The sequence below is a fragment of the Ananas comosus genome, linkage group 7, assembly GCF_001540865.1.
Source record: "Ananas comosus cultivar F153 linkage group 7, ASM154086v1, whole genome shotgun sequence".
Taxonomy (NCBI): Eukaryota; Viridiplantae; Streptophyta; class Magnoliopsida; order Poales; family Bromeliaceae; genus Ananas; species Ananas comosus.
This window is the reverse complement of record NC_033627.1, coordinates 2,573,514-2,600,926: the sequence shown is the minus strand read 5'-3', so window position 1 is coordinate 2,600,926 and position 27,413 is coordinate 2,573,514. Positions and strand designations below refer to the sequence as shown.

Here is a 27,413-nt window from a genome sequence, read left to right as displayed (position 1 = left end):
TTATATCTAATTTTTTTAAAAAATACACATTTTTTAAACTTTTAAGTATTCACAAATTCATGAGATACTAAAAATATANGTGGAAATGATCAAAGGGTAGATCTAACGGTAGAAAACTCAATAGTACCAAGGGCTTGGTACTATCGATAATATAGTAGCCGGACTCTATATATATATATATATATATATATATATATATAGGGTCCGGCTACTATACTATTATGAGTATGATCGCCCTCATACTCATAAATCGTTTTCGATGATAGAGCTTCCGAATCGATGATCCATACCGTTAAACGTTATTTACAGCATTTAAAACTTCTAGAAATCAAATTTTATAATCTTTCGACATCATTTACTTTATGATCAAGATGTCACAAATTTGACAATTTTTAATGGCCGGTATGGGATACTTGCTAGTTTAACGGCGTAAAAGAATTGGAATTTGTTGAATTTTTGAAAAAATTCTATTCACTATCTAGATAAAGATCAACAACTCCGATCTTGAATTGAAGGATCCGATCATCCTTTTTTAGGACGTCGTTCGATTTTGACCGTTCATTTTACGCCCGCTTGATGGACTTTATTATGATTTCGAAAATTTACGAAATTTATTTTCTACAAGTTTCAAATACTCTAGATCATATTTAGCGGAATGGATCATCGATTTGGAAGCTCTATCATCGAAAATAACTTATGAGTACGAGAACTCCAATACCCATAATAGTATAGAAGCTACAGCCTCTCTCTCTCTCTCTCTCTCTCTCTCTCTCTATATATATATATATATATTTATATATTTATATATTTACAAAAGGAGTGTTAATTTTTCTCACAAAAGATGGTAGCTCGCCACTATCTCACCAAACTCCTATTTTATAATTTTTATTTTCTCTTTTTTATTATATTTTTCGTATCTTTATTATTTTATTATTATTATTTTTCTCTGTGTCACACCTACTCCCCTAGTCGCTTTTCGTTTTTCTCTTCTCACATGCTTTAAATTCATTGGCTTTTTATTTTTTTATTTTTATTTTATTTTTTTGGTCTGGGATACGCCCAGTACCAATCGCATCTGATCTGCTGCTCCCTCTCTGTCTCGCAAGAAAAAAATATATTGCATGAACCAAGTCCACCACCTCACCCGTGGACCTCGTAAACCTCTACTACATTTATTTTAACATGTGAATTACACCCACAGCTAATTGAATTCTAATTAAATCACTAAGTTCTAATTCAAAAGTATCAAATTTATAACTCTATTTCAATTAAACCATTTTATTAAATTCTATCCAATTATTTTCAAATTAAAATATTAAATATATTAATTAATCGGTACTATATTTTCTTGAAGATGGTATAATTATTAATTTATTACGTGTAGATGATTTTATTACTTGATTTATAGTTGAATTATGACAGTTGGAGATAATAATTAAATTAGCCAACAATTATTGCCGTATTATCTTACGAGGGTTAAATGAATCATCTTATTATTAGTTTACTAAAAAATATAATAAAAGTGGGTGACATGATTAAAATAAAAATAGATTTAATAAAAATAAACTAAAATATTGTAATTAAATAATATTTATCTATAATCTTGATGAGTAGTGGTGTAATTTACTTATTTCTATTAATTAACAGTGGTTTTATTTATTTTTTTTAAATAACAATGATTTAATGGGCAAAGGAGTAATGGAACGATGGTAAGAAAGTAGTCCGCGAGTGACGTGGTGGGGACGGTCTACGAAGCAATTTCTCGTTCCACACAGCAATCCTGCACCGAACTCGACCCACTGTGTCTATAAATAACCCTTGAGCCCTTTTCTCACTCGCGCCCCATTCGCTCCTCTCTCTCTCTCTCTCTCTCTCTCTCTCTCCACTATCCTCCTCTTCCGCTTCGTTCTCCAGGTAATCCCGCGATCTCCTCCCCTCCATTCGCCATTTTCGCATACATAATTAACCTCTTCTTCTCTCTCGCTAAATCACTTTGTTTTCGCACTGAGATTAGATCCGATTTTGCGGTATTTCCCCCCTTTTTTCGTCGATTTAAGTAGTGTTTATGCTTCCTTTTCACTGTCGATATCAGATCCGTTGCGTATTCGTCGGATCTGAAGCCATTTCTTGTTTCATTTAGTTTGAATCTATCTTCTCATTGGAATCTGTTACGGTACCTGATCAGTAAGTGTTTTTAGTGGATTTTGCTTAGTACGATTAGTTCTGGATCTCTTTTTTGTTTTTGAGCTCGCTTTTCCTGGATTTGATTTGAAATTGTTAGGGAAAAAGTGTTAGATTATAGCTTATGATCGATTTTGGTGTTGATAGATCCCTATATACTTTTGGATCCTGTTCCTCCCTGTGGATCCATCGGACATAGTTTCTCACTCGCCTGTGTTGTTCTTAGGTGATCTGATGTTCTCTGTGATTTTTGAACTAAGTGCTATATATATATATATATATACACGATCCTTATTTGAGCATATTCATATAGTTGCAGCTGTAGCTGTGCCTTATTTTTATTACGATATGTAGCTCCGATATTTTAGATTTTTTATTTTTTATTTCTTTTATTGATTTATTGTTCTGCCATATGAATGCTTTATTAAGAAGAGGTTGAATATTTGTGTTCGTCTCATTCCTTTTTTTTTGTTGATTTTTTTTTACCATTTTTACCCCAACATGGCTGTTGCTCTTTGGAAGATAAAAATACTACGTAAGATGCCAGATTCCATGGGATCTTTGCAGCTAATTAATTGATTATATAAATGCTTAGATCTTTTTGGGTTGAAAGTTTGTTTAGTTTCGTAGTGCACCAACTTCTGATTCATTGTTATTGCTGGCACACGAACATGAAGATTCCTCCAATAGGTTGTTTTATATGGATGTTGATTTTTTTTGTTCTTCTTTGCAAGCAATAAAAGCGTTTTCTTTCATACCAGTTCTATCTTGTAAAAGAGAATATGCTTCATTATCATATATCGTAGTGACAGAGTTGCTTTTAATAATGCAAGTTTGATATACGTTTCTCTCTTAACCTGTATAGTAAGATGGCGTCGCACATTGTTGGATACCCCCGCATGGGGCCGAAGAGAGAGCTTAAGTTTGCATTGGAATCTTTCTGGGATGGGAAGAGCAGTGCTGATGATTTGCAGAAGGTCGCCACAGATCTCAGAGGTTCCATTTGGAAGCAAATGGCTGACGCTGGGATCAAATACATTCCTAGCAACACCTTTTCCTACTATGATCAGGTACTTGATACAACCGCCATGCTTGGTGCCGTCCCTGAACGATATTCATGGAATGGCGGGGAGATTGGTTTTGACACCTATTTCTCTATGGCCAGAGGAAATGCCTCTGTACCTGCTATGGAGATGACCAAGTGGTTTGACACTAACTAGTAAGTCACTCGCCCTATCTCGAGGCTTTGTTCAACTAATTTATATACATTTCATTTTGTATAATCGATTTCTTATTGACAATGCATTTGTTGCATTCAGCCATTTCATTGTTCCTGAATTGGGCCCAAACACCAAGTTCTCTTATTCTTCTCACAAGGCTGTCTCTGAGTACAAGGAAGCCAAGGCGGTACGAACCTGAAATTCAGTTTGCACTTGAATGCTCTTGATGAATTCATGTGCTTGTGTATAGGGTTTAGTTTCATTGGGTCCTTGATTCCTTCTATTCCCTTCCTGAATTAAACAATGATTCTAACTGGTTTTCATGAGAAAGTTTTTCCATTTTTTTTATAATCTGTGAGGTAAAAGCACAAACCAATATGCAAATTTGGCCCTTGTTGGATGCATGAATATCTTATTCCATATATATCTTTGATTTACTCAGGAAGTTGTACTATTTGGTAGATGAGAAACGTCTATAATGGGATTACATATTTTACTTTCTAGTCAATTTTTCAAAATAAGATAAATCACCTTAAGGTGAAATATGTTATCCTACCAAATCAAGGATGATAAGACCTTTTCAGGAGCAAAAATTAAACCTTTTGCCTCCGATCACAAAAGAAAAATTTTATGCTAAATAAGTTATTCAAGGATAACTTATTCCAACATCCAAACAGTAGCATGATGTGTTGTGGCTTGATATTTGAAGATATTATATGTGGGAAGGAACATCTCCCATGTTCGTTGGGCACTATAATCATTGCTTTTAAATTTTAAATTTTGATGGTTTCTAATTGAATGATTTGGTGACAAAGAATTATATGTAATTTTGTAAATACTAAATAGAGGATTTTCTTGGAGTAAGTTTTTTGTTTATAACCTGACATATTTAATTAATCAATTTGAAGTGCAATTAAATTGCAAAATACAACTCTTACCATGCTTTATTTCTCTTTGATAAGAATTTAGAATTCTAAATGATATTGTCATTCTCTAGTGAAATTACAACTAGTTTATTAATAATCTTGCATGAACTATACATATCTACAAGTGTGGGAATTTTTTCTAGGATGCTTGGGAATAAAATAGAAGTACATGTAATATTAACGCTTAATGAATATTTTGGTTTATTAATATTTGTCCTGTCATGGTAATTTTAATGAGTTGCTGTGTGATGTCTTTTCCTCTCATTGTTAATCTTTTCTCCCTCTCCTGCAGCTTGGAGTTGATACAGTTCCAGTTCTTATTGGACCTGTGACATACTTGTTGCTCTCAAAGCCTGCTAAAGGTGTGGAAAAATCATTCCCTCTCCTTTCACTCCTCGACAGCATTCTTCCCATCTACAAGTAAGAATCAAAATCACCTAGTAATCATTAACTTAACCTGCATTCCCTATACATTTTTGACAAATCATGGCACAATCACATTCAGGGAGGTTATTGCTGAGCTAAAGGCAGCAGGTGCTTCGTGGATCCAGTTTGACGAACCCACCCTTGTGATGGATCTCGATTCTCACCAGTTGTCTGCATTCTCGAAGGCATACGCAGAACTCGAATCATCGTTTTCTGGTTCGAATGTCCTCATCGAGACCTACTTTGCTGATGTCCCATTGGAGGCTTATAAGTAAGTTTGTTCCTGGCTAGTTACTCTATTATTACCTATGTATAATATGCTCCAAAATTTCTATTTATGCTTATATCCCTGAAATTTTTCATTTTCATATATGCCCTTCCAAAACTAAATTTCTTACATAAATACCCTACTACTTACAAAATGCTTCTCTTAAGAAGAGAATTTAGTTTTCCTACGCAAAAGGAAATTTCTCCCATGAATTGGATGGCTGACCTCCCAACTTAGTCAAAAGTTATTTTGTTTTTTTTTCTTTTCCTTTCTTTTCTGATTTTTTCGTTTTATTTAAGAAACTGCAGTTATGGGAGGTGCATATATGAACTCATTTCTTATTTACAAGTTCGTATAACATACCTTTTGTGAAGTTCACTCATAGGTTTTGCCAATCTCAGGACTATCACTGCACTGAATGGCATTTCTGGTTTTGGTTTCGATCTTGTTCGTGGAACCAAGACACTCGATGTCATCAAGAGCGTGGGATTTCCTGCTGGAAAGTATCTTTTTGCCGGTGTGGTAGATGGGAGAAACATTTGGGCCAATGATCTTGCTGCCTCTCTCAGTGCTCTTGGGGCTCTTGAATCTATAGTTGGCAAAGGTGATTTATTCTTAGTTACTCTCCTATTTTCGGTTAGATACATCTTGAGTGCGTGCTGATGAAATTTTGCTTTTCAGACAAGCTTGTGGTTTCAACATCCTGCTCACTTATGCACACTGCCGTGGACCTTATTAACGAGACTAAGTTGGACAACGAAATCAAATCGTGGCTGGCATTTGCTGCTCAAAAGCTGGTCGAAGTTAATGCACTTGCCAAGGCATTGGCTGGTCAGAAGGATGAGGTATATACTGTTAGATGGTTTTGGCTGCTAGTGATCTCATCTTTGGTAGATAAAACCTGGACTAGGTCTTTCAATCCATTACTCATAGTTAGGTTATGGAAATCATGAGACGGTTAATTTAGTTAAAGTATTTAGCTAAGCTCCTTTTGCATGTTGGGTTTGCAATAGATGCTATGGCCTCACAATCAATGGTTTTCTGCAGTCTTACTTCTCAGCAAATGCTGCAGCTCAGGCTTCGAGGAAGTCATCTCCTAGAGTGACCAATGAAGAAGTTCAAAAAGCCGTGAGTAGCTATAGCTATGGATTTCATTCTAGTTTAGGATAAAGGGGTTGCAAAATATCTATTCAGACGTGGGGTTGGTTTTTTATTTTTCTTCTTTTCTCTTAGGCTGCTGCATTGAAGGGCTCTGACCATCGCCGAGCCACAAATGTCAGTGCCAGATTAGATGTGCAGCAGAAAAAGCTTAATCTTCCAATTCTTCCTACCACTACTATTGGTTCATTCCCCCAGACGGTGGAGCTCAGGAGAGTGCGACGAGAGTACAAGGCGAACAAGTGGGTCATGATTATCTGTGATTTTATATGATTTATTAAATCCTTTATTGTTCCCGAATGTTTCTTAAGAGTTGTTTCTGCACCAGAATATCTGAAGAGGAGTATGTGAAGGCCATCAAGGAGGAAATCAACAAGGTTGTCAAGCTCCAGGAAGAACTTGATATTGATGTCCTTGTTCATGGAGAGCCAGAGGTGAGCTTTGTTATTTGCATGGTATCATCATTTTAATTAAATTTGAATTTGGAATCTATTATTACTCTATGGGAAAAAATAACTTTGCTTTTTGGAAACTGTTAAAACGCTAAAGGTGGTTTCAGTAATTGTGATTTGTTTATCACACATAGAAATTAATTAAATATACTTCAAACACAGAGGAATGACATGGTTGAGTACTTTGGGGAGCAACTATCGGGCTTTGCATTCACCGTTAATGGTTGGGTGCAATCTTATGGATCTCGATGCGTTAAGCCACCCATTATCTACGGCGATGTGAGCCGCCCCAAGGCTATGACTGTTTTCTGGTCCTCAGCAGCACAAAGCATGACTGCTCGCCCAATGAAGGGAATGTTGACTGGTCCTGTAACTATCCTCAACTGGTCCTTCGTCAGGAACGACCAACCAAGGTAACAGCAACTACTTAATTCCTCAACACTGTATTTATTTTTACTCTCATAGAAAGTAAATAAGACTCATAAGAGCGATATTTGCTTGTTTATTAGGTTTGAGACGTGCTATCAGATAGCTCTGGCAATTAAGAAAGAGGTTGAGGATCTAGAAGCTGCTGGTATTCAGGTTAGTATTTTCTTTTTTACACTGTTTGAAACCAAATCTGAATTGAAATTTTTATTTCAGTTCAGAAGAATTCAGTTGACCTGAAATAGGAGCATTTCTTTTTCTGCTTGTGATAGTTTGGAGTTGAATTGGATTTCCATTCGGCGTCTTTGTTTCAAAAGAATGAGAAATTATTTGGATATAATTAATTTTCCTTTTGTAACCTATTTCCATAGTAAGTTAACGTGACTATCCTAGGAAGCGGTAAATTTTTTGGGTCACTGATATACTATAATAATAAATAGGTTGCCCCCAAATCTGACTTCAATAATGTGATTTGGCTGGCTACATTATGATCGCACCAAATCCTTCCAAATTAATTTTAACCTCATAATTTTTATGTAATTTGAAAAACTATAATTTCAATTTCTTGGAACTGTGTGATCGGGGTTCCTCAAAAGGAGTTCTTAGCAAGAAAGTTGTGTAATTGAAACTCCATAATTGGCATTTAATTACTAGGTTTTTTTTGTTCAATTTTTATTTTATGTCTGAATCTTATCTTGTTGCTTTATGATTTTATTGACAGGTTATCCAAATCGACGAAGCAGCTCTTAGAGAAGGCTTGCCTCTTCGCAAGTCAGAGCAAGCTTTTTACCTGGACTGGGCCGTTCACTCCTTCCGTATCACCAACTGTGGTGTTAACGACACCACTCAGATCCACACCCACATGTGCTACTCCAACTTCAACGACATCATTCACTCCATCATTGACATGGACGCCGACGTCATCACCATCGAGAACTCCCGGTCCGACGAGAAGCTCCTTTCGGTCTTCCGCGAGGGGGTCAAGTATGGCGCCGGCATCGGCCCAGGCGTGTACGACATCCACTCACCCAGAATTCCAACGACCGAAGAGATCGCCGACCGCATCAACAAGATGCTGGCAGTTCTCGAGACGAACATCCTGTGGGTTAACCCCGACTGCGGGTTGAAGACCCGGAAGTATTCTGAGGTTAAGCCTGCTCTCACCAACATGGTCGCTGCGGCCAAGCTGCTCCGCACCCAACTGGCCAGCGCGAAATAAGCTGTTTCCTATCTCTTTAATACTTAAGATTTCGTGATTTCCTTTTCAAAAGGACGGAGAAATTTCTCCATTTGTTTCCCAATAAAATGGGTCTCTTGTATCCTGCTGATTGTTGTTAGTTAGAACGTTAGGTTTCTTTTGTTTATAAATCGTCGCGATAATCCGCCCCTTCTTGAGGTTATTGGGAGTTGTTATCTCTCGTGTATTCTGTGATATTTCAATTTGGTCCATAAATTAATAGAATATTTGGCAGGTTCCTCTGTTCCTAATGGTTTGCATCGTGAATTACGTGTTTGTCTACAATTTTGTTACATCAAATAAGTCACAACACCCACAATGATCAATATCGGAACAACAACATACAACATAAATGCTTTGATCTTGTTAAACCATCTAACGAGTCCAGCATACCATTTCCTCCGCTTCTTCGACGCATTCGCCTCCTGAGAAGTTTCAATCTCTTTGGTGAGTTCCTCATCTCTTTTCCTCGAATCCCTCTCATTCTCTGTAGGCTTCTCATTCTCTTTGGTGATTTCCTCAGCTCTTTTGCTCGAATCCCTTTCATTCACTGCAGGCTTATCATTCTCTTTGGTGAATTCCTCGTCTCTTTTCCCCGAGTCTCTCTCATTCTTCGTAGGCACTGTTTCTTGTTCTCCCTTAATACTCTCTTCCGCTCTTTGTACTGCACCTTTGCTGCTACCTTCTAAATTCTTTTCATCCGTAGCCTTTCTTGCTTGGCTATCGCTCGAATCCGTCTTTTCGCTTGTTTTGTGATCCACTGGAGGTTCACTCACTTGTGTTGGTTGTTCCTGTGATTTAACTTGGTGGGTCGATTTTGGTAGTATGACATTAAGCACTTGATCTTCTTTGTTGAACGTGGCCTTGATGCTTTTTATATGGCAGCTTTTCGGGATTCGGAACTCTTTAACGAATCGAGCCCACCGATTTCCGTCGAGATGGCGCTCGCCACTGATCTTCAGCTTCCGACGGGTGTTGGCTAAAACTCTCAGCTGTTCCTCCTTGAATCCTGCATTTGGATGTGAACAGAGGCAAATGAAAATGGACTCAGCTTGTTAATTTCTCTCTCAAAATTATCTTTTCTTACGACAGGAAAATAGTTTTTTTTCTCTATATTTTGGAAGGCGCATTTGTAGCTACCCCTAAAAGCATTCTACACTACTATAATGAAAAAAAGCATTCATCAACGACGAAAAGAAAGAGATGTTATATGCTAATCCTGTTGTTTTATGTCTATGTTAAATGATGCTTAAACACATTCATTTTTCGCAAAGAAATATATTAGTGCTTGCCTGATACATCAACTGTAAGAGTGTCGCAATCCTCGGCCCGCGACCAAGTGCATCGAGGCTCGATAATTGTGTACGAGCGACGGCGTGTTTCTTCCATGATCATGCAAACTTTTCTTCATCTCCCATAGTTTCTCTTTTCTTTTCTTTTTTTTCCTTATTAAAGGTGCAAACTCCATATTGGTTTTCCCCAGACAGGAGAGATACCTTATCAGCTTGCCAGGTTGCTTCTTGATATTTTGCCTTGATGGCAAGCATCCTTTACCAATTGCTTCTTCTTGTTGTTGAGTAACCTCACAGTTTGAAACTTGGGAAACAACTTCTTTATTATTTTTAAATAGCAAGTACTACAGTTTAACCTAAAAAGGCACGTGTCTACAGAAATATTCATGTAAAAATATAAATAATTTTAAAACTTTAACAATTTGCGGGTATATCTCTCTGACTCTCTCTTCCATTAAATTGGTTACGTAACATTATATGGGATATTCTTATGAAATATTGGGAAGGAGATTTACATTTAGATTGGCTTCTTTTTTTTTTTATGAGATAGGTAACATGCTATTCGTTTCGTTTATTTTATTTAGAATTTAGAAATAAAGTTAACTAGAAATGTGAATCAATTAGAATTCGAACTTGGGACTTCGGGTACCAACTACTAAGCTCTTTGCCACTTGCTCTAGGAACGGTCAGTCGGTTAGTTTGGTATTGAGATTTATCTAATGCTATTAGATAAAATGGAGTTGAGGTAAAAATATATAGCAATATATTTCTACGTTTTCAGGGAGGACTAGAAAATATATTGTAACCAACAAATCGTGATATGCGGAACGCAATATTACGTACGGAAATAAACATAATATTTTTTCATCATACTTTCTCACCGCACATAACATAATCTCTTATCCGAGTGGATTTTATGGTAAGACCTAAAAATTCTTAGAGGGATAACATTAATGGACCTGTCCATGATGACGTGGTGAGCCAGGTTCACGTAGTAGTTTCTCCGTTTTAGATATATTGAAGTGTTTGCAATTGGGTCGCCCTCTTTTTTTTTTCTTTTTTCTTTTAGGCACTTTTAATGGAACACAGGAATGCAAATTATGTAATCTCACCCACCGTTTCTTTTTTTTTTGTGTGTGGTTTATTGGGTATTTTTAATTATGAATTTTTTTGAAAAAAAAATTCAAAAAGCTGACCAACAAGAAAATACAAGTATATAAGAAACGGAACTTCTAATCTTAGACCAGCTGGGTTTTCGCCTACTTTTATTTAGTATTCAGCTTTGTAAATTCAACTAGCAAAAATCGTTTAGTGAAAACAGGCGAAAACATCTGGTTTCGAAAAACAAAAAAACCAACGAGGGGCTCCTCAGTCAAGTTTATTACGCCCTCTCTAGGTCCAGTATTTAATTTTGCGTTGAGATACCAACTCTAGATCCAGTATTTTAATTTTGGGTTGAGATACCAACCGTTCCTAGCGCAAGTGGCAAAAAAGCTTGATTATTTGTATTCGAGATCCAAGTTCGAATCTTAGTTGATTTACATTGCCAGCTAAGTTTATTTCTCTCTCTCTCAAAAAAAAAAAAAAGAGGGTTTAAATTAGAACAGATCTTTAAAATTCAAACGCAGAATGAATTTTATAGTTTATGTTTTTATGAAAACTTTTCCAACAAAGTTGCACCCTATTAATTGTTGAGGGCATCAATCTACATTTACTACTTTTCTTTTATTTTTTTTCCTCTGCGATCTTATGTCTCCAAGTGCGCACTTTCGAATATTCGATTTTTTCTTAGCACACAAATATTCTACGTCTTTTCTCTCTTAACAAGAATTAATAACGCAAAATTGTACGAAATAAAGCGTATGAAAAGCAAGAAACGAGAGGATTAAAATTAAAAACCAGAGCAGAGCATCACCTCCACATTTTATTTCGCACGTATCCGCAAATATACAATCGATCGATAAACCACACAATAATAATAATTCTGATTATATATACATCAAACCCTTTGTTAGTTCTTAATTATTTGCTCCGTTCATTAATCAGAACCGGGCTTTCTCAGTGCTTTAAAAATCACGTAGATCCCCATCCCAACCAACACGGCCACGGCCACGGCCACGTTCAACAACAGCGTCCTCCTCCTCGGCCTCTCCAACCCCTTCGTTACTCCCCCCTCCCCTCCCTTCTCTTCTTCCTTCTCTTGCTTCTCGCGCGGGGGCTCCGGCGTCGGCGGGGGTGCTGCAGATTTCTTACGTTCGAGCTGCGGCTGCTGCTGCGGAGGCGGCGGCGGCGGCGGCGGTGCTGCAGATTTCTTACGTTCGATCTGCGGCTGCGGCTGCTGCGGTGGCGGCGGGGGTGCTGCAGGTTTCTTACGTTCGAGTGGCGGCGGCTGCTGCTGCTGCAGGGGCGGCGGCGGCCGTGGCGGCAGCGGCAGTAGCGGAGCGCTGGGCTTTTGGGCTGCAGGAGGGATTCTTTTCGGGAGTATGACGTACAAGGTGTCGTTCTCGAACTCGGCCCGGATATTGTTCACGTCGCAGTCCGGCGGGAGGCGGAAGTCCGCCGTGAAGCGGCTCCATCCGCCTGCCGTTCTCAGTGGTCCGCTCGGCCGCGTTGCTCGCAGGTTGCCTGCGTGGCAGTCGTGCTTCGACTCTCAGGCTGCTCATTGCTAAACCCGAAAGTTGGAATTAGTCGGCATCGTAATATATTACGAGTGAGTCTAAAAATATTATTCGTGCATCATGCAATAAAAGTGTGCAAGTTGTAGTCACGAAATCGAATATAACTATTTGTACTCGTGAAATTAAATAATAAATGTTGTATTTATTATTTTTAAGGGACTATTTTTTATCACTAATTTTGTCGTTTTAATTATTTTAATAACTCAAAAAGTCTAAATCTAAAAAAAAATTGTCTAAATTCTTATAAATATTAGTGTACACGTTAGCATTTGCAGCACTCATCTAGTTGAATTACTCCCCGCGATGCTGCGGATTAAAATATTTTGTATAATAAATATATATTTTTGAATATTTTATTATAAGTTTTATAAATGTCTAATTATAATTAAGATAAATAAATTGATATATAGAAATAATTGTATGGCAAGTAAATTATTTACAATAATTTATTTTATGAGAATTTATATTAAAAAAAATTGATGATAATCTATCAATTAATGAATTTAAGAAACAAAAAATATTAAAAAAATTGTTAAAAAAATTATTTAATAAATTAATTATATATATATATCATATGCACTATATATTGTCTAAAATTTTAGTCCTTAAAATTAGAATTCTATATTTTTTATACATGCCTGATATTTTCATGTTAATTTTTAAATACATTTATTAGGTTATGATTGATTATGCTTATGTATTTAGAATGTAGAGATTTAAAATTTTAAATTTTGAAAAGTTTAAAATTTGGAAATAAATATTATAATTTAAAATATAAAATATTAAATTTAAAATTTAAAACTTTAAAATTTAAAAATATCAAAATTTTAAATTTTGTATTTTATATATATATATATATATATATATATATATATATATATATATGTGTGTGTGTGTGTGTGTGTGTCTGTGTGTGTAGAAAGAGAGAGAATTGGAGGGTTGGGGGGACACGTGTCACTCTAAGGTCCCCCAAATTCTCCTTTAATGTAGTTAAATAGAAGATAAGCGTCCAACAAGCTAGAAAAGCAGAAGGCCAGGAAAAAAGTGCTTTATTATTATTTTATTTTAATATTTTTTTGATTTTAATTTTTTAATTATTCTTTGTTTGCTGTTTTGCTTGTTCAGTTTCGTAGGAGCCTATGCTGTAGCAAGTTTTGTAATTTGTTCGATAATAAATTTTAGTGAAAACAGATGCGATAGAGTAAAAGCGATTGTTGGTAAAATAATTTATTTTGGTGGTGCTCGATCCCTACAGGAAACTTTTATTTTCTCCTTTGATAAAAGTCTTTGTAAACTCAATTGAAAAATCCGGTAAAAACCGACTGTCCCTAGAGCAAGTGGCAAAGGGATTGGTGGTTGGTACCCGAGACCCAAGTTCGAATCCTAGTTGATTCATATTTCCAGCTAAGTTTATTTCTAAATGAAATAAACGAAGCGGGTAGCGTGCTACCTATCTCTCTCAAAAAAGAAAAATCCGGTAAAAGATTGGGATTGAATTGTGCGATTAACCTTGATATTAATAATCATGATGATAATAAAGACAATATATAATAATAATGATGGTTTAATTATCTAACCTGGCAAATGTATAAGGACAGTGTCTTCTTCTTTTCCTTGAACAATTTCAGAAGTTGGTTCAAAATCTACATACAAACGCTTTGTGACATCCATGAGTGGCCTCTCTCTACAATATAATTTGTGTAGTAAAGCTTAATTTGAGGAGTGTTTTGATTAAGTTGGAGAATGTTAATGGGATTGGATGGGTATTGAGAGGGATTAGTGTTTGGAGATTTATATGGTCATGAATTGAGATAAGCACTCATAAAAAATTGAGTGAATAATAATTATATATATTCTTCTATGCTTGGAGCTTTGTATCTTCTATCTTATTCTTATTAATGGTGCAAGTACTCCGTATTGGTTTTCCCCAAGTAGGAGAGATACCTTATTAGTTTGTTAGGTTACTTCTTTGATATTTTGCGTTGATGGTAAGGATCCTTTGCCAATTGCTTCTTGTTGCTGTATGCTAAGTTTCTTGTTGGGGGTAGCCTTGTAGGTCTAGTTCTATTTTTTTTTTTTTTAACAAAATGGTTGCTACAATCAAAGCTACAAAAGCATATGCATGCGCATGTATATATGTGTGTATATATATATATATATAGGCTGGGTCTACTATACTCTTATGAGTATAGACTCCTTTATACTCATAAATTTTTAATCATTAATTGTTGGGATGTGCGGTTAGAATGATAGTGGTCCCCTAAAATTGAATAGGTAGTTGGTTGAATAGTATGATTTAACGAATGAAAATGAATCCTTTCGATTGCTAGGTAAATGATATTGAAAAGTATAGTAGACCCAGTCTATACTCATAGAGTCCGGTTAAAAATTATTGATTTTGAATCCTTTCGATTGCTAGGTAAATGATATTGAAAAATCGCAAAAATTATTTTCTAGAAACTTCAAATACGATAGATCAAGTTTAACGGAGCCGATCGTCGATTCGGAAACTCCATCATCGAAAACGGCTCAGAAGCACGGAGGCCTCCGTGCTCCTGAGAGCATAGCAGCTCTGCTATATATATATATATATATATATATATATATATATATATATATATATATATATATATATATATATATATATATATATATATATATAGAACTAGACTGCTATATTACAGGTAATGCGGAGGCTTCCGTGCTACCAAGTTTTTTTCAGTGATGCTGCTTTCAAACCGACGATCGGCTTCATTAGGCTTGATCTACACTATTGAAAGTATTTGGAAACTAAATCTCGTAATTTTTCGACATTATTTGGCTAGTGATCAAAAGGTATCAAATTGATAATTTTAATGGTCGATGTCATATGTTTGCGAATTTAACGGTGTAAAACAATCTAAATCTGATGAAATTTTTATAATTTTTTTTTCACTATTTAGAGAAAGATTAGTATCTCTAATCTTAAATTCAAGTATTTTATCATCATTTTTACGAAATTTTTATTTTCAATACTTTATTTTATAGACTACTCGTTTTATAAGTAAATAATGCCAAAAAATTATGAAATTTAGTTTTCAAATACTTTAAATAATTTGAAAACAATCTGGTAGCATGGAGGCCTCCGTGCTACCAAGTTGTTTTCAATGCTGCGGCTTCCAAATCGACGATCGACTCCCTTAGACTTGATCTATATTATTGAAAGTATTTAAAAATTAAATTTCATAATTTTTCGACAAACGCTCTGTTAGACTTGTTCCCGAACCAAACGCTACCCTATAGTTGATTGGAGTCAAGAACAGATAGGATAAATGGAATCCAAAGATAGCGAAAGTACAGTTGTAGAAGAGGGAGAAAGTCTTCTGCGTGGCAGTCATATCACGTCAGCAATATAGAGCCAATCAAATACCTTCTTTCAAAAGAAAAATATAATAAAAATATTATTTTTATAAATCATAATGGAATGAATTAATCCTAGAAGATAATTGTAATTGGTTCAGTCACGCCGTATAGGATATGTAACTATGTATTACGGACACTTCTGTAAGCCTCGCGTGTCCAACACGGACACGCACGTGTCCGTGTCGGACATGTGTCCGATGTGGACACTCTTTGGACGCCCATTTAATGCCCATCCATAGTGCATATAACTAAAAAATATATGTATCTATTTTTATTTTACTTTTTCTATACATATATAATATAAAATGATAAATATTTTAACTTTTTTATAAATACATACCATTTTTTTTGACAATATAAATAAATTATGCACAGTGGAGAATTTCTTTTCTTAAAATATATGAAGTACCAATAAAAATTTTATTAACTTTCATTCGTACGAAAAATATAATAATATTTTAACAAAATTAATATGTTATATATAATAAAAATATATTATTATATTAATAATATTATATTTTATTAGCAGTGTTCATGTCATGTCCGTGTCCTAATTTTTTAAAAGTTGTCGAGTTGCAGTGTCCGAGTCGTATTTTATCTCGTGTCCCGTGTCAATGTCCGTGACGTTTAGATACATAGCTGGCACATCTAGAATTTTTCTAGAAGATGGTGGCTTGACATCAACTTGCAAACGCAATAATTCCTCGGTTGTAGATTGGGGGGAGTTGGGAGTGGGACGGCCCATCTTATTTTAGTTGGGCAGGGCCCTGTACCTTTGGGCCTACCACGGCCCACTGCTCACCACATGAGATTTTTTACGTTGTTTTTAAAAAAAAAAACTTTTATGGAACACCCAAATGCAAATTATATAATCTCCCCATGCCCTTTTTTTTTCCCTTTTTTTTCTTAAATATCCAGCAGTGTAAATTCAATTAGTGAAAATCATCAAATTAAAAATAAGCAAAAAGTCGAGGAAAACATTTGTGCTCGATTTCAGGAAAAATCTTAAATGAAGAGTTCCTCCACCAAGTTTATTAATTGGTGCCTTTCTAAAACTGTGATTACCTAATTATTTCAACGAAAATAAAAATATTTTTCAATGGAACTGCCCTCTAATAATTACATAACGCGTCTGACCTTATAGCTTCCCCACTTTAATTTTCCTTTTTATATATATATAGAGTTGAGCTAGAATACTATCGATAACAAACGGGCTTCGTTGCCATCCATTTGTTTTCGATGATAGAGCCTCCAAATCGACGATCGGCACTGTTGAACATGATCTACACCACTTGAGGTGTTTAGAAATCAAATTTCAAATCTTTTTGACATCATTTACCTAATGATCAAAGGGTTTCAAATTTGTAATTTTAATGGTCGATATGAGGCGTTTTCTCGTTTAACGGCGTAAAGATATCCAAATCAATTGAATTTTTGTTAAAAAATTCTTTAAACTATTTAAAACGAGATCTATACTCTTGATCTTGATTATAAGACTCCTATCATCATTTTTTTAAGAATATTTATTTTTAGCCGTTCATTTTTGTGTCCACTCGATGGATAAAAGAACAATATCGAAAATATATGAAATTTGATTTCTAAACACTTCAAGTGGTATAAATCATATTCAACGGTGTCGATCGTCGATTTGGAGACTCCATCATCGAAAATAAATGGATTGCAACGGAGCCCGTTTGCTATCGATAGTATTCTAGCTCAACTATATATATATATATTCTATTCTTTACGTCTCCAGTAAATCCACTTATATATGGTCCCAACACAATATTCTATGCTTCATGTTCTTCACATTTTTTCTTTTTTTTATAAAAAAAATAAGTTCAATTATATGGAATAAAGCTGTGAAAAGCAAGAAATGAAAGGAATGAAATTAATTAAAAGCCCCAGCATCACCTCCGCATTTTATTTTTCATCTATCTGCAAATATACACAATCGACGAAGCACGCAATATAGTAATTCCAGTAGGCGCAAATCGTAACTAGTTTATTCGCTCTGTTCATCAGAACCGGGCTTTCTCAGTTTGAAAATCACGTAGATCCCCAACCCAACCAACACAACCACGGCCATGGCCACGTTCAACATCAGCATCCTCCTCCTCGGCCTCCCCAGCCCCATCATTAATCCCCCCTCCTCCCTTTTCTTCTTCGCCGCTGCCGCCTCCGCAGCCGCTGCAGCGGCTGCCGCTGCCGCTGCCGCCTCCGCAGCCGCTGCAGCCGCTGCCGCTGCCGCTGCTGCCTCCTCCTCTCCGCCGCCGCCACCCGATTTCTCCTCCGCCGCTTTTCCGCCTACGCTTTCCTTCTTCTCCGCTGCTGCTGCCGCCGCCACCGCTGCCGCCACTGCCGCCGCCAACGCCGCCGCCTCCTCCTCCCCTTCCACCGCTTTTCCGCCGACCTTTTCTGTGCCCTCCTTCTTCGCTGCCGCCACCGCTGCCACTGCTGCCGCCGCTCCGGCCGCCGCTGCCGCTGTCGCTGCCAATGCCTCCTCCTCCTCCTTCTCTTTCCCCCGCGCGGGGCCTCTCTCTTCTTGCATTCTCTCTTTAAGCGTCGGCATGCGCTGCGTCTCTTCTCCCTTCGCTTGCTTCTCACGTGGGGGCTCCGGCGTCGGGGGGGTCGGCTTCGGCTCCGTGGCCTCAGATTTCTTACGTTCGAGCTGCGGCGGTCGTGGCAGCGGCAGCGGCGGCGGCGGCGGCGGCGGAGCGTCGGCCGTTTTGGCTGCAGGAGGGATTCTTTTCGGGAGTGATATATACAATGTTCCGTTCTCGAACTTGGCCCGGACACGGTCGAGGTCGTAGTTTGGCGAGAGGCGGATGTCCTTCGAGAAGCGGCTCCACCGGTTGCCGTCCAGTGGCCGCTCACCGACGATCCGCAGGTTGCCCTCGCTATTGAGTTGGACTTTCAGCTGCTCCCTCCTAAAATCTGCGAGTTAAGGCGCAGTTTGTCAGCACTATCGTAGCCAGGCCATTGTAATAAAATTGTACATAGGGATCGAGTTGAGCCAGAATACTCTTTGCGAGCGACAGACCAAAATGTCTTGATATGTAATTATCGCACGAGTGTGCACCGTAAAGTGCACATGTTGAATCGCGGTGAACAATACTATTCGTACATTCAAAAGTAAAATATAAATATTATATTTTTATTATCTATGAATCGATTACTTTTTCATGCTAATTTCATCACTTTTTATTTTTTATATTAAAAATTTTAAAATTTTGTATAAATTTTGGACAAGTACGTAGCAATTTTCAGTTGCCATCAGCAACCTGACTAGTTAGAAAAGCGAGAGCAGCAGAAGGCGGCTGCTTTAAAATTTTTTTTTTTTTCAAATATTTTACCGGAGTTTCCAATTTTCTTTTTTTCTAATTCCCACAATCAAATTTCAAATTTTTATTATTTATTTCAATTAACACTCTTATTCTCAATAGTCAAATCAAACAAAAATTGTCATACGATGAAATATGGCGCTTAATTAGATAGCAAATATTATTTGATGCTGAAACAAATAACAAATATTGAAGAGCGCATTAAAAGAATTAAAAAGTTGGAAACTCAATTGAAAAATCAGGTAAAGATCGGGATTGACCTGTAAAATTAACCTTGATATTGATAATGATGATGACAACAAAGACAACAACAATTAATGGTTAAGTATCTAACCTGGCACAGTTACAAGAACTGTGTCTTCGTCTTTTCCTTGAACAATTTCAGAAGAGGGCTCAAAATTTACATAAATGCGCCTTGTGGGATCCATGATTGGTCTCTCTCTTCAATATATTTCTTGTAATAAAGCCTTGTTTGAGGGTTGTTTAATTAAGTCGGGGAATGATAATTAATGGAAATGGATGAGTGTTGAGAGGGATTGTTTGGAGATATATATAGTCATGCATGAATTGATATCAATAAGGAGAGAATAATTATATTCTTTTGTTGGATTATGAGAGTGAGGGGTTTTACTCTTTGGATCTCCTCCTAAGAAGTGCAAGGAAAGGGAAAGGTTCTTTGCATGGTTTGCACTCTTGAGTTTTTGTTTAAATTCCTTTCTTCATGATTGATGTATACTTGTTGTTAAACTCTTTGTGGGCTTAATTATTTACTTCTTTCCCCAACTTAAATATGATCTCACCATACCTGTATCTAACTTAGACTAGGACTAAGTTTTAGTTGTTTTTTTTTTTAAAAAAAGAAAGAATTACAGATTCGAATAAAAAATAATTTGATTCAATTTGGCTAATATCTTGGTTATGTATTGCAGTAATATTGTACAAGCCAGCTAACTTAATTTTTTGGTTTACTTAGTTCATCATTTACAAATCAAGTCAAACCACACCAAACAAATTATTTAAGTCTAGGACATGCATGGAAAGTACACCTTATATTTTTTAAAAGGAAATAGTAATATACTATCCACTTCGTTCATTTTTTTAGGTAATGACCCTACTTGAAAATATAAAGCTCTTAGGTTTCAAATTTGAAATCTCAAATATCAACCATCAAGTCATTTACCACTTGCGCTACGGACGGTCAATAAAGTATACCTTAGGTTGTGGTAGAAAAGTGTGAGAAAAAATATTCTATTTGTTTATGTAAAAATTACATGTTGCTTGAATAGCGCTGATGCTGTTAGATACGATTTCTGTGATCTCACTGAAAAATACAAGGAGTCCATTTTTTAACACAAACAATAGCATGTACACCAATTCTCTCAAGCAAGGAGTAGTAGTACGTAGTAGCTTTTGTACTCAGGTTGAATGCAGAGTAGTTTTGGCAATTTCAAGTAGTAGTAGTTTTAGCAGTTTTTAGTTACCAGTAATTAGCTTTGGTGGTAGCAGTTCAGAGAATTCCTTTTCTAGAGGTTTCTATCATTTGTAAGATCAAACTAAGATTTCGAGTTTTCATGGCGCTTCAATTGTTAGCTAAGAGATGAACGAGTTCGGATAATCCAAGTTCGATCTGTTTCAAGCGATTGAACGTAGCGTGCTTCAAAAAAGTCAAGTCCCAGAGAAAAATCTAAACCAAAAGGCTTGTAGTTTCCAACCATCAAAACTTTATTATTTGTGAATTAATAAAATTTTAGTTTTTTTTTTTTTTTTCATAAACAACATCCTTTCATCCGGACTTCTTATTTTTTTCGATCATATTACCAAACGGGACACTCACGGGCCATATTGTTGAGGTACACTGGCCTTAGGAGTACTCAACACAGACAGAGGGATAGAAGGTAGGTGGGGCTCCAAAAGCGAAAAAATCTAAAATGCATCAGTTATATTACTGGTGTAATGTCACCAATAACTAGATTATTTTTTTTGGTTCACCCGTCCCATCATAATTATTAGAAAAATATTTTTATTATATTTTTAACTCAAAAGGAGAGATATTGTTGACTGTTAATAGATGATGCGGTGTGACTGATATATAGTAGAATCTCTTTCCAAAAGCCCAAATGTTGCTTTTCTCAATTATTTGATTCATGGGGTCTGCAGAATAAATACACTTTAGATCTTCTAATATATAATTTCTATACAAATTATTAAAATGTTAGTAACTATATATACTATAATTAAATTGCATGTACAAACTGATAGAAAAACTTTTGCATTTTGAATGTCAGGATATTAATAATACATAAAACAATATGCTTAGACCTATATTACTAAACATATTTACAGTTTACCATCTTGTAGTTTAAGAATGCTGCATTTTTCTTTTTTTGGTAGGTCAAGCTTTCTTTATTTTTTTATCAAAGCAATTTTTGATCATGTACATCTCTTATGAGTAGTTGATTAAAAAAAAAAAAAAATCAAAATTACCAATAGAACACTACAACAAAAACGGTCTATAGCGACACTTTTAAATGTCGGTACATGTCAAAAAAAGTGCTGCTGGCTAAATTACCGACACTTTTAAAGAGTGTTGCTATATGTGGGGTCGCTAGGTATATAGTGACAGTTAAAGAATATCGTTATAACCTAAAAAGAATGCTGCTAATTTACTAATACTTATTTAAGCATTAAGCAACCTCTGAAACTCTACCTCGTTGGCTCCGGTGGCAGAGGAGGATGAGAGGGAATGATTCTTCGTCTAGAATTTCAGTGGATTGAGTTAGGGGAGAAGGGGACATGGTAATCGATTTTTTTCTTTTCTTTTCTGTTTGTAATCGGGCCGAATGGGCTGAGTGGGGTGGGTTGAGTAGAGTAACCTTTTATTTTGGTTATATTGGGCTTTATATTTAAGCATTAATAGATATTTTTTTAAAGTTTTGGTATAAATGGAACACTTACATAAAAGTGTCCCAAGCATGTGTCCCTATAACCTAATTTTGTTGTAGTGGAAGGGCCTAATTCAAATAGTTTGTAAGTTGAGGGGGTCAATATCAAAAAAGACTAAAGTTTAGTGGGTGTCTTTACATTTTAGCTATAAAATTTTTGTCCCCATGGGTTGTGTGTTGGTTTAGATTGGCCGAAACAAGGCTCGTAATCTTTTAGGCTTCGTTTGGTTCGGGTATAAGCAAGAACTAGTTATACCGGGGATAGATACAAGAATGAATTTTTGTAGGAACAAGGGTATTTTTTTATTTGGATGAAAATGTGGGTATAAGCTGGAACTAGAAAAATTGTGTTTGTATGAAAATGTGAGTATAAGGTGGAATAGTTGGTAGTTATAGATAAAAAATAATGATTTTACCTCTATAATTGAATTTAAAATTTTAAACTTATAATTTTAAATTAAAAATTTTAACTTTTAAATTTTAAAATTTAAAATTAAAATCAAAATTTTTAATTTTTAAAATTTAAATTTTAAATATCAAATTTTAAATTTAAAATCAAATTTAAATTTGAAAGATATAAAATATCAAATTTTAAATTTTTAATCTAAAAAAATTAAATTTAAAATTTAAAAATTAAAAATATCAAATTTATAATTTAAACATTAAAATTATAATTTAAAATTATAAATTTATATTTTAAAAAACTAAATTATAAATTTCAAAAATTTAAATTTAAATTAAAAATCTCTCTCTCTCTCTCTCTCTCTCTCTACCCGAGGGGTTGGGGTGGAACAACTTGTTCCAACCCAACCCGATACAAGAGGGCTTGTACCGGGTTGGGGTGGAACAATTGTTTCACCACCTCCAAATTTGTGTTTGGGTATAAAAGAGGGAATAACCCTCTTATTCCCTTTCTTGTATCCAATCCAAACACACACTTAGATGCTTGGCTATGTTTAAATAAGTTCACATGTGATCGCACCGAGTTTATTGGCTTTTCTTAAAAAAAAACAAAGAAAAAAAGTGAGGGGACCTATGAAGAGACAATTGGTGCAATGACTTTGTACTATAGATTCATAATCTTATAGTACTCAAAAATCCATAAATATATACATGGGTTACACACTTACACTTGAGTTACGCCTGAATTAGATGTAGCACTGCCGAAGTTTTAGAACTAATTAATTTGGTTTGGAAAAGAAATAATTATATATAGAGAGAACTTTGTACTGGAAGAAAAATAAAAGTTTTGGATTGAAATTTCCTTTTTAGCTTTGAAAAGAGTTACGATATTTCACAGGCATATTTTGCACCATTCATTGATTAAACACAACGAGTTTAATCAAATGGAGTACTCACTGAATAGTAATTAAGTTTACGCTTTTTGAATATTTACTCTCATAATAAAACATATTTTTCTTGTAAGTAGAATATATTAATCTAAATATCGATCGTAACTTGGAACTTCATAATAGCGAATAAAAAGCAAGCTTCTAAATTATAATCACTAAAGAAAGTTTTCGTATTCAGTAGTTAATTACCATTGATAGCTTATTGTAGTTAACACCAAATTGGCAATAAATCAATAATATCACCCCCTTTTTAAAAATCTCATTTCATTAGCTTTTCGTGTCATTAGAAATTCTTCTTTTTTTTTTTTCTTTTTTGAGAGAGAAAGATAGCACGCTACCTACTTCATTCATTAGGAAAATGAATTTAGCTACATGGAGTGAGGCAGCTAAGGCCTCGGGGAAAGCGAAAAGTCAAGAATAAGAACAGACAAGAGCAGAAAGACAACTAAAAATAAAAACTAATTAAGAAGAGACAAGTGGTAAGAAAAAGAATATAACATTGCCGAGGTCGTCCTGCTCAGCAAAACTCAATCCACTCCTTAGCCAAGATTCCAATACGCTGAGTTGTATTGATAACATCCGTAGATAGGTTTCTGAAAATGACGTTATTTCTTTCGCGCCAGATTGTCCACCATAAGGCTGCCACCAAAATTTGAGCTTTTAAAGAGTCGGGTTGCAATCCCCTTCCCAGTAGCCTATCCCACACGGCAATAATGTCATCGCAAGAAGCGAAGATATGAAGCTCGTCGAGGAGCGTAATAAAAAGAAATTTGCTGGCGACACAGCCCACCAACAAATGATCAACAGTCTCCAGGTCAGCACCACACATGACACAACCACTATCACCTGACCATCCCCTTTTTTTTTTTTTTTTTTGAGAGACAGGTAGCATGCTACCCGCTTCGTTTATTTCATTTAGAAATAAACTTAGCTAGAAATGTGAATTAACTAGGATTCGAACTGTCTCGGATACCAACCACCAAGCTCTTTGCCACTTACTCTAGGTACAGTCGGTCCCTTTTTTTTTTTTAATGTACTTCTTACTATAGTGAGGATGAGTTTGATATATGATGCATGCATGCATGCTGTGCTCTATATATGTATATATATATATTCATGGTCTTTTATGCATAACATGTTACTTGTCTTTACCTTGCGGAGATCATGCTTAGATTCCCTTTGCTTTTTCTCATATTCCACAAATAGCTTGTTCACCAAGTATCTTTTTTCTATATTAAAAATCCGCCAATGAAGGGCTCCTCTCCTTTCATTCCCAGCTTCTTCCCATGCCCTCACCATTTCCCATGTTATTAGTACTTCTTTGAGTAGTTTTGGGTGCTCTTTCCTAGGAGACATACATAGCCTGTAAAAGCTTAGCACTCTCACTCCCATAAAGAATCAAGTCCATGTAGAAGAGAACATAATATTTTTCATAAGACCCATTTCTTTTCCACTGTTTATGCCCCCCAAGTGACCTGTGTCCAACGTGTACTTTAGCCTTATTATAATATCCATGATGCTCTCACTCTTCTTAACTACCAACAACACATCCTTTGTTTACTCTCGAGGCTTGTGGCCCTAGGGCTTTGGTGGTGTTGATTGAAAAATCATTGNATTCACTAGATGATCAATGACTTACACCTGGTGCACAAGAGAGAGAGAGAGAGAGAGAGAGAGAGAGAGTGTGTGTTTGGAATGAGGTTTGATCCAAGATCCTGTTATGATAGTCTTTAATATGAAATATATATATATATATATATATATATATATATATATATATATATATGAAATAGGGATTCTCAATATATATATAGGTTTTGTACGAAATCTAGGAATGGATCTCGGACCAGGCTTCATTCCTCACACCTTGCTTCCTATACAATGATAAAGCAAGTGATATTTTCGCGGAAAAGAAAAAAGAAAAATAAGCAGGTGATAACTCTCACAGGTAAAATAATGTAAGCTATTTCTGCTCTCTGCGCATCATCCGTTTAACGATAATAGTTTCAATGGCTAAAGAGCAGTAGTTCCTCTTTTCCAATATGTTCTTCCTTAAATGATGTTTTAATGGTCTAAAAGTAGGCTTTGGTTTTATCTTTTTATTGGATAGAAAATCTTCAGAAGTTTCTTATAGCTTATTATGTGGATTTTAGCTGTTTATTATTAGTAGTACAGTTACTAATATATCTTGTATGTGCACATCTTTACATTGGCGAAAAAATTAGTAATATTTTCGGATTTCTAATTTACGTGAATGAAAGCAATATTGCCTAGTTAATATTGTAGTGTTGCACTGTTGCAGGTTTTCGACATTTCTTTTATTCTTTATTCTTGATATATAATATACTGCATATATTCCAACTATATGTACAAGATCTTAATTAGATATAATCTTCTTTTTATGGTTGGCGCAAAGTGGCAGCATATAAATATATTGGAGAACTTCCTCTTTCACTCACCCTTAATTTATATGTTAATTTTTCAGCGTTTTACAGAATCCATTTTCTGAGATTTTCTGCAGATTCTTTGGTTACTGGGAGTTTAATATTCTTACTTAGTAATGATTTGGGGTGTATATTTTAAATCAAAAGTTTATATCCTTGCGCATTGTCATTTGCCACTTCATATATATATATATGTTACAAGAAGTTAGGGGTGGCAACTCATATTTGTGGGTTATGTTCATATTCGACAGTGAAGTTAATCGCATTGTTGTATGTTTATAGCTTAACATTAGGTGCTCAAAGAATATTTACTCGATAATTGTCGCGACGTATCATGACATTTCACAGTTAGATGTATATATATATATATATATATATATATATATATATATATATAATCCAAAAAATTAAATAAAATTAAAACAAACACCTGNATTTTCTACCCATAATATGGTTTATCTCTGGACTCTAGCATCAACACCCTTATTGCAAGGGGTGATTTGTAGTTAATTAAACATGTACGATGTTGTTGTTGTATGATTATTGTCATTATTATTTTTTTTTTGAGAATAGATTATTGTCATTATTATTGTTAATCTTTTTTTGTTGGTGGGAGGGGCAAATAAGTTAAGTTTGTTAAAAAAATGGTGAACTGTATTTCTATGTTCGACATCTATGAACAGATCCACAATTTCACAATGCATCTTTATTAAATTCGTTATTGATAAAAAAAAAAAAAAAAGTCAAGCTTTTGCAAAACAAGAGTCTGTATAAGATCATGCCTTCTTATAAGGAATGGTACACATTTTGAATAGGATACCTAGAACTGAAATTAATCTAGAAATTCTCTTAAATCAAAAGTTCTCATTTTTAAAATATAAATTGAATTAAGAGCGAGGCGATATGCATATGTGCGTAATTGCTTGCATCTTGTTAATTTATCATGTTATTGGCTACATTAATTCTCGTCGGTGACTTGTAGTACCTGTGATCAGATATCGGTGACCATTTCTTTTTTTTCTTTTTTTTTCATTCTTTTTCTTCTATAAATAGAGATCAATTTTACGATCAAAGGATTATACATGTTCCCAGTTGTTCCAGGTTGCGCCAAAAAAAATTAATCATTTTCTGGACAATCCTTTCCGAATTTGACGAGAAATTTTCAAATAATTATATCACGGTCAAAGCGTAATTACCTGAATTACATTATTAGATAATTGGCAAATTTTGTTCTGTGATTGTAATTAAATATTCTAAACTATGATGCACATGTAACTCAAACATTATTCCAATCTGTATGCATCAGAAATCAGGAATAAGAATTGTACTAATAGCTAGAATTGAATAAACAGATTTGACCAAAACTCACCAAACTGATACAACCACTCTTATGGAGGTCCTAGGTACATAAAAGATTTTTTTTTCTTTTTCTTGGGAAAAATAATTTTGAAGAGGTATATATGTAGACAATTATGGCGCATGGTCCATAACTTTTTCAATTAAATACCAAATAAATTTTAGATTTAGCGAAGTCTACATCACAGATTTGGTGTAAAAGAGTAGATTATTTATAAAGTGATCATATATATATATATATTTATATATAGTAGTCAATTGTAACGCACCAATAGTCCCATATCGAATGAGATACTGATTCCGATCAAT

At 35.1% G+C, this 27,413-nt stretch overlaps 4 protein-coding genes across 4 annotated transcripts; 1 reads left to right on the top strand and 3 right to left on the bottom strand.

Moving 5' to 3' along the window:
- Window positions 1,836–8,540, top strand: LOC109712695 (5-methyltetrahydropteroyltriglutamate--homocysteine methyltransferase 2-like). The gene is made up of 13 exons (XM_020236429.1): window positions 1,836–1,914; window positions 3,047–3,400; window positions 3,501–3,588; window positions 4,620–4,747; window positions 4,833–5,024; window positions 5,423–5,625; window positions 5,703–5,866; window positions 6,069–6,149; window positions 6,255–6,421; window positions 6,508–6,613; window positions 6,794–7,044; window positions 7,141–7,213; window positions 7,779–8,540. Exons 2-13 carry the CDS (start codon window positions 3,051–3,053, stop codon window positions 8,274–8,276), a joined length of 2,301 nt encoding a protein of 766 aa, XP_020092018.1. The 5' UTR covers window positions 1,836–1,914; window positions 3,047–3,050; the 3' UTR covers window positions 8,277–8,540.
- On the bottom strand, window positions 8,392–9,861 carry LOC109712696 (inactive protein RESTRICTED TEV MOVEMENT 2). Its single transcript, XM_020236430.1, has 2 exons — window positions 9,587–9,861; window positions 8,392–9,303 (listed from the first exon to the last, which is right to left on the bottom strand). Exons 1-2 carry the CDS (start codon window positions 9,687–9,689, stop codon window positions 8,585–8,587), a joined length of 822 nt encoding a protein of 273 aa, XP_020092019.1. The 5' UTR covers window positions 9,690–9,861; the 3' UTR covers window positions 8,392–8,584.
- LOC109712741 (formin-like protein 3) lies at window positions 11,472–13,935 on the bottom strand. The gene is made up of 2 exons (XM_020236486.1): window positions 13,842–13,935; window positions 11,472–12,211 (listed from the first exon to the last, which is right to left on the bottom strand). The coding sequence occupies exons 1-2, from the start codon at window positions 13,933–13,935 to the stop codon at window positions 11,625–11,627; spliced, it is 681 nt and encodes a 226-aa protein (XP_020092075.1). The 3' UTR covers window positions 11,472–11,624.
- LOC109712503 (protein RESTRICTED TEV MOVEMENT 2-like) lies at window positions 17,558–19,557 on the bottom strand. Its single transcript, XM_020236092.1, has 2 exons — window positions 19,345–19,557; window positions 17,558–18,603 (listed from the first exon to the last, which is right to left on the bottom strand). Exons 1-2 carry the CDS (start codon window positions 19,436–19,438, stop codon window positions 17,672–17,674), a joined length of 1,026 nt encoding a protein of 341 aa, XP_020091681.1. The 5' UTR covers window positions 19,439–19,557; the 3' UTR covers window positions 17,558–17,671.

What these genes read in the sequence shown, in the direction of transcription:
- LOC109712695 (XM_020236429.1), top strand. Translation starts at nt 3,051, where the DNA reads ATGGCGTCGCACATTGTTGGATACCCCCGCATGGGGCCGAAGAGAGAG. An exon ending in ATGAAGAAGTTCAAAAAGCC is followed by an intron (nt 6,150 to 6,254) that starts GTGAGTAGCTAT and finishes CTTTTCTCTTAG; the next exon opens with GCTGCTGCATTGAAGGGCTC. An exon ending in CGAGAGTACAAGGCGAACAA is followed by an intron (nt 6,422 to 6,507) that starts GTGGGTCATGAT and finishes TTTCTGCACCAG; the next exon opens with AATATCTGAAGAGGAGTATG.
- LOC109712696 (XM_020236430.1), bottom strand. Translation starts at nt 9,689, where the DNA reads ATGATCATGGAAGAAACACGCCGTCGCTCGTACACAATTATCGAGCCT. An exon ending in TCTTACAGTTGATGTATCAG is followed by an intron (nt 9,304 to 9,586) that starts GCAAGCACTAAT and finishes ATCCAAATGCAG; the next exon opens with GATTCAAGGAGGAACAGCTG.
- LOC109712741 (XM_020236486.1), bottom strand. Translation starts at nt 13,935, where the DNA reads ATGGATGTCACAAAGCGTTTGTATGTAGATTTTGAACCAACTTCTGAA. An exon ending in TGTCCTTATACATTTGCCAG is followed by an intron (nt 12,212 to 13,841) that starts GTTAGATAATTA and finishes ACTGCCACGCAG; the next exon opens with GCAACCTGCGAGCAACGCGG.
- LOC109712503 (XM_020236092.1), bottom strand. Translation starts at nt 19,438, where the DNA reads ATGGATCCCACAAGGCGCATTTATGTAAATTTTGAGCCCTCTTCTGAA. An exon ending in AGTTCTTGTAACTGTGCCAG is followed by an intron (nt 18,604 to 19,344) that starts GTTAGATACTTA and finishes CTTAACTCGCAG; the next exon opens with ATTTTAGGAGGGAGCAGCTG.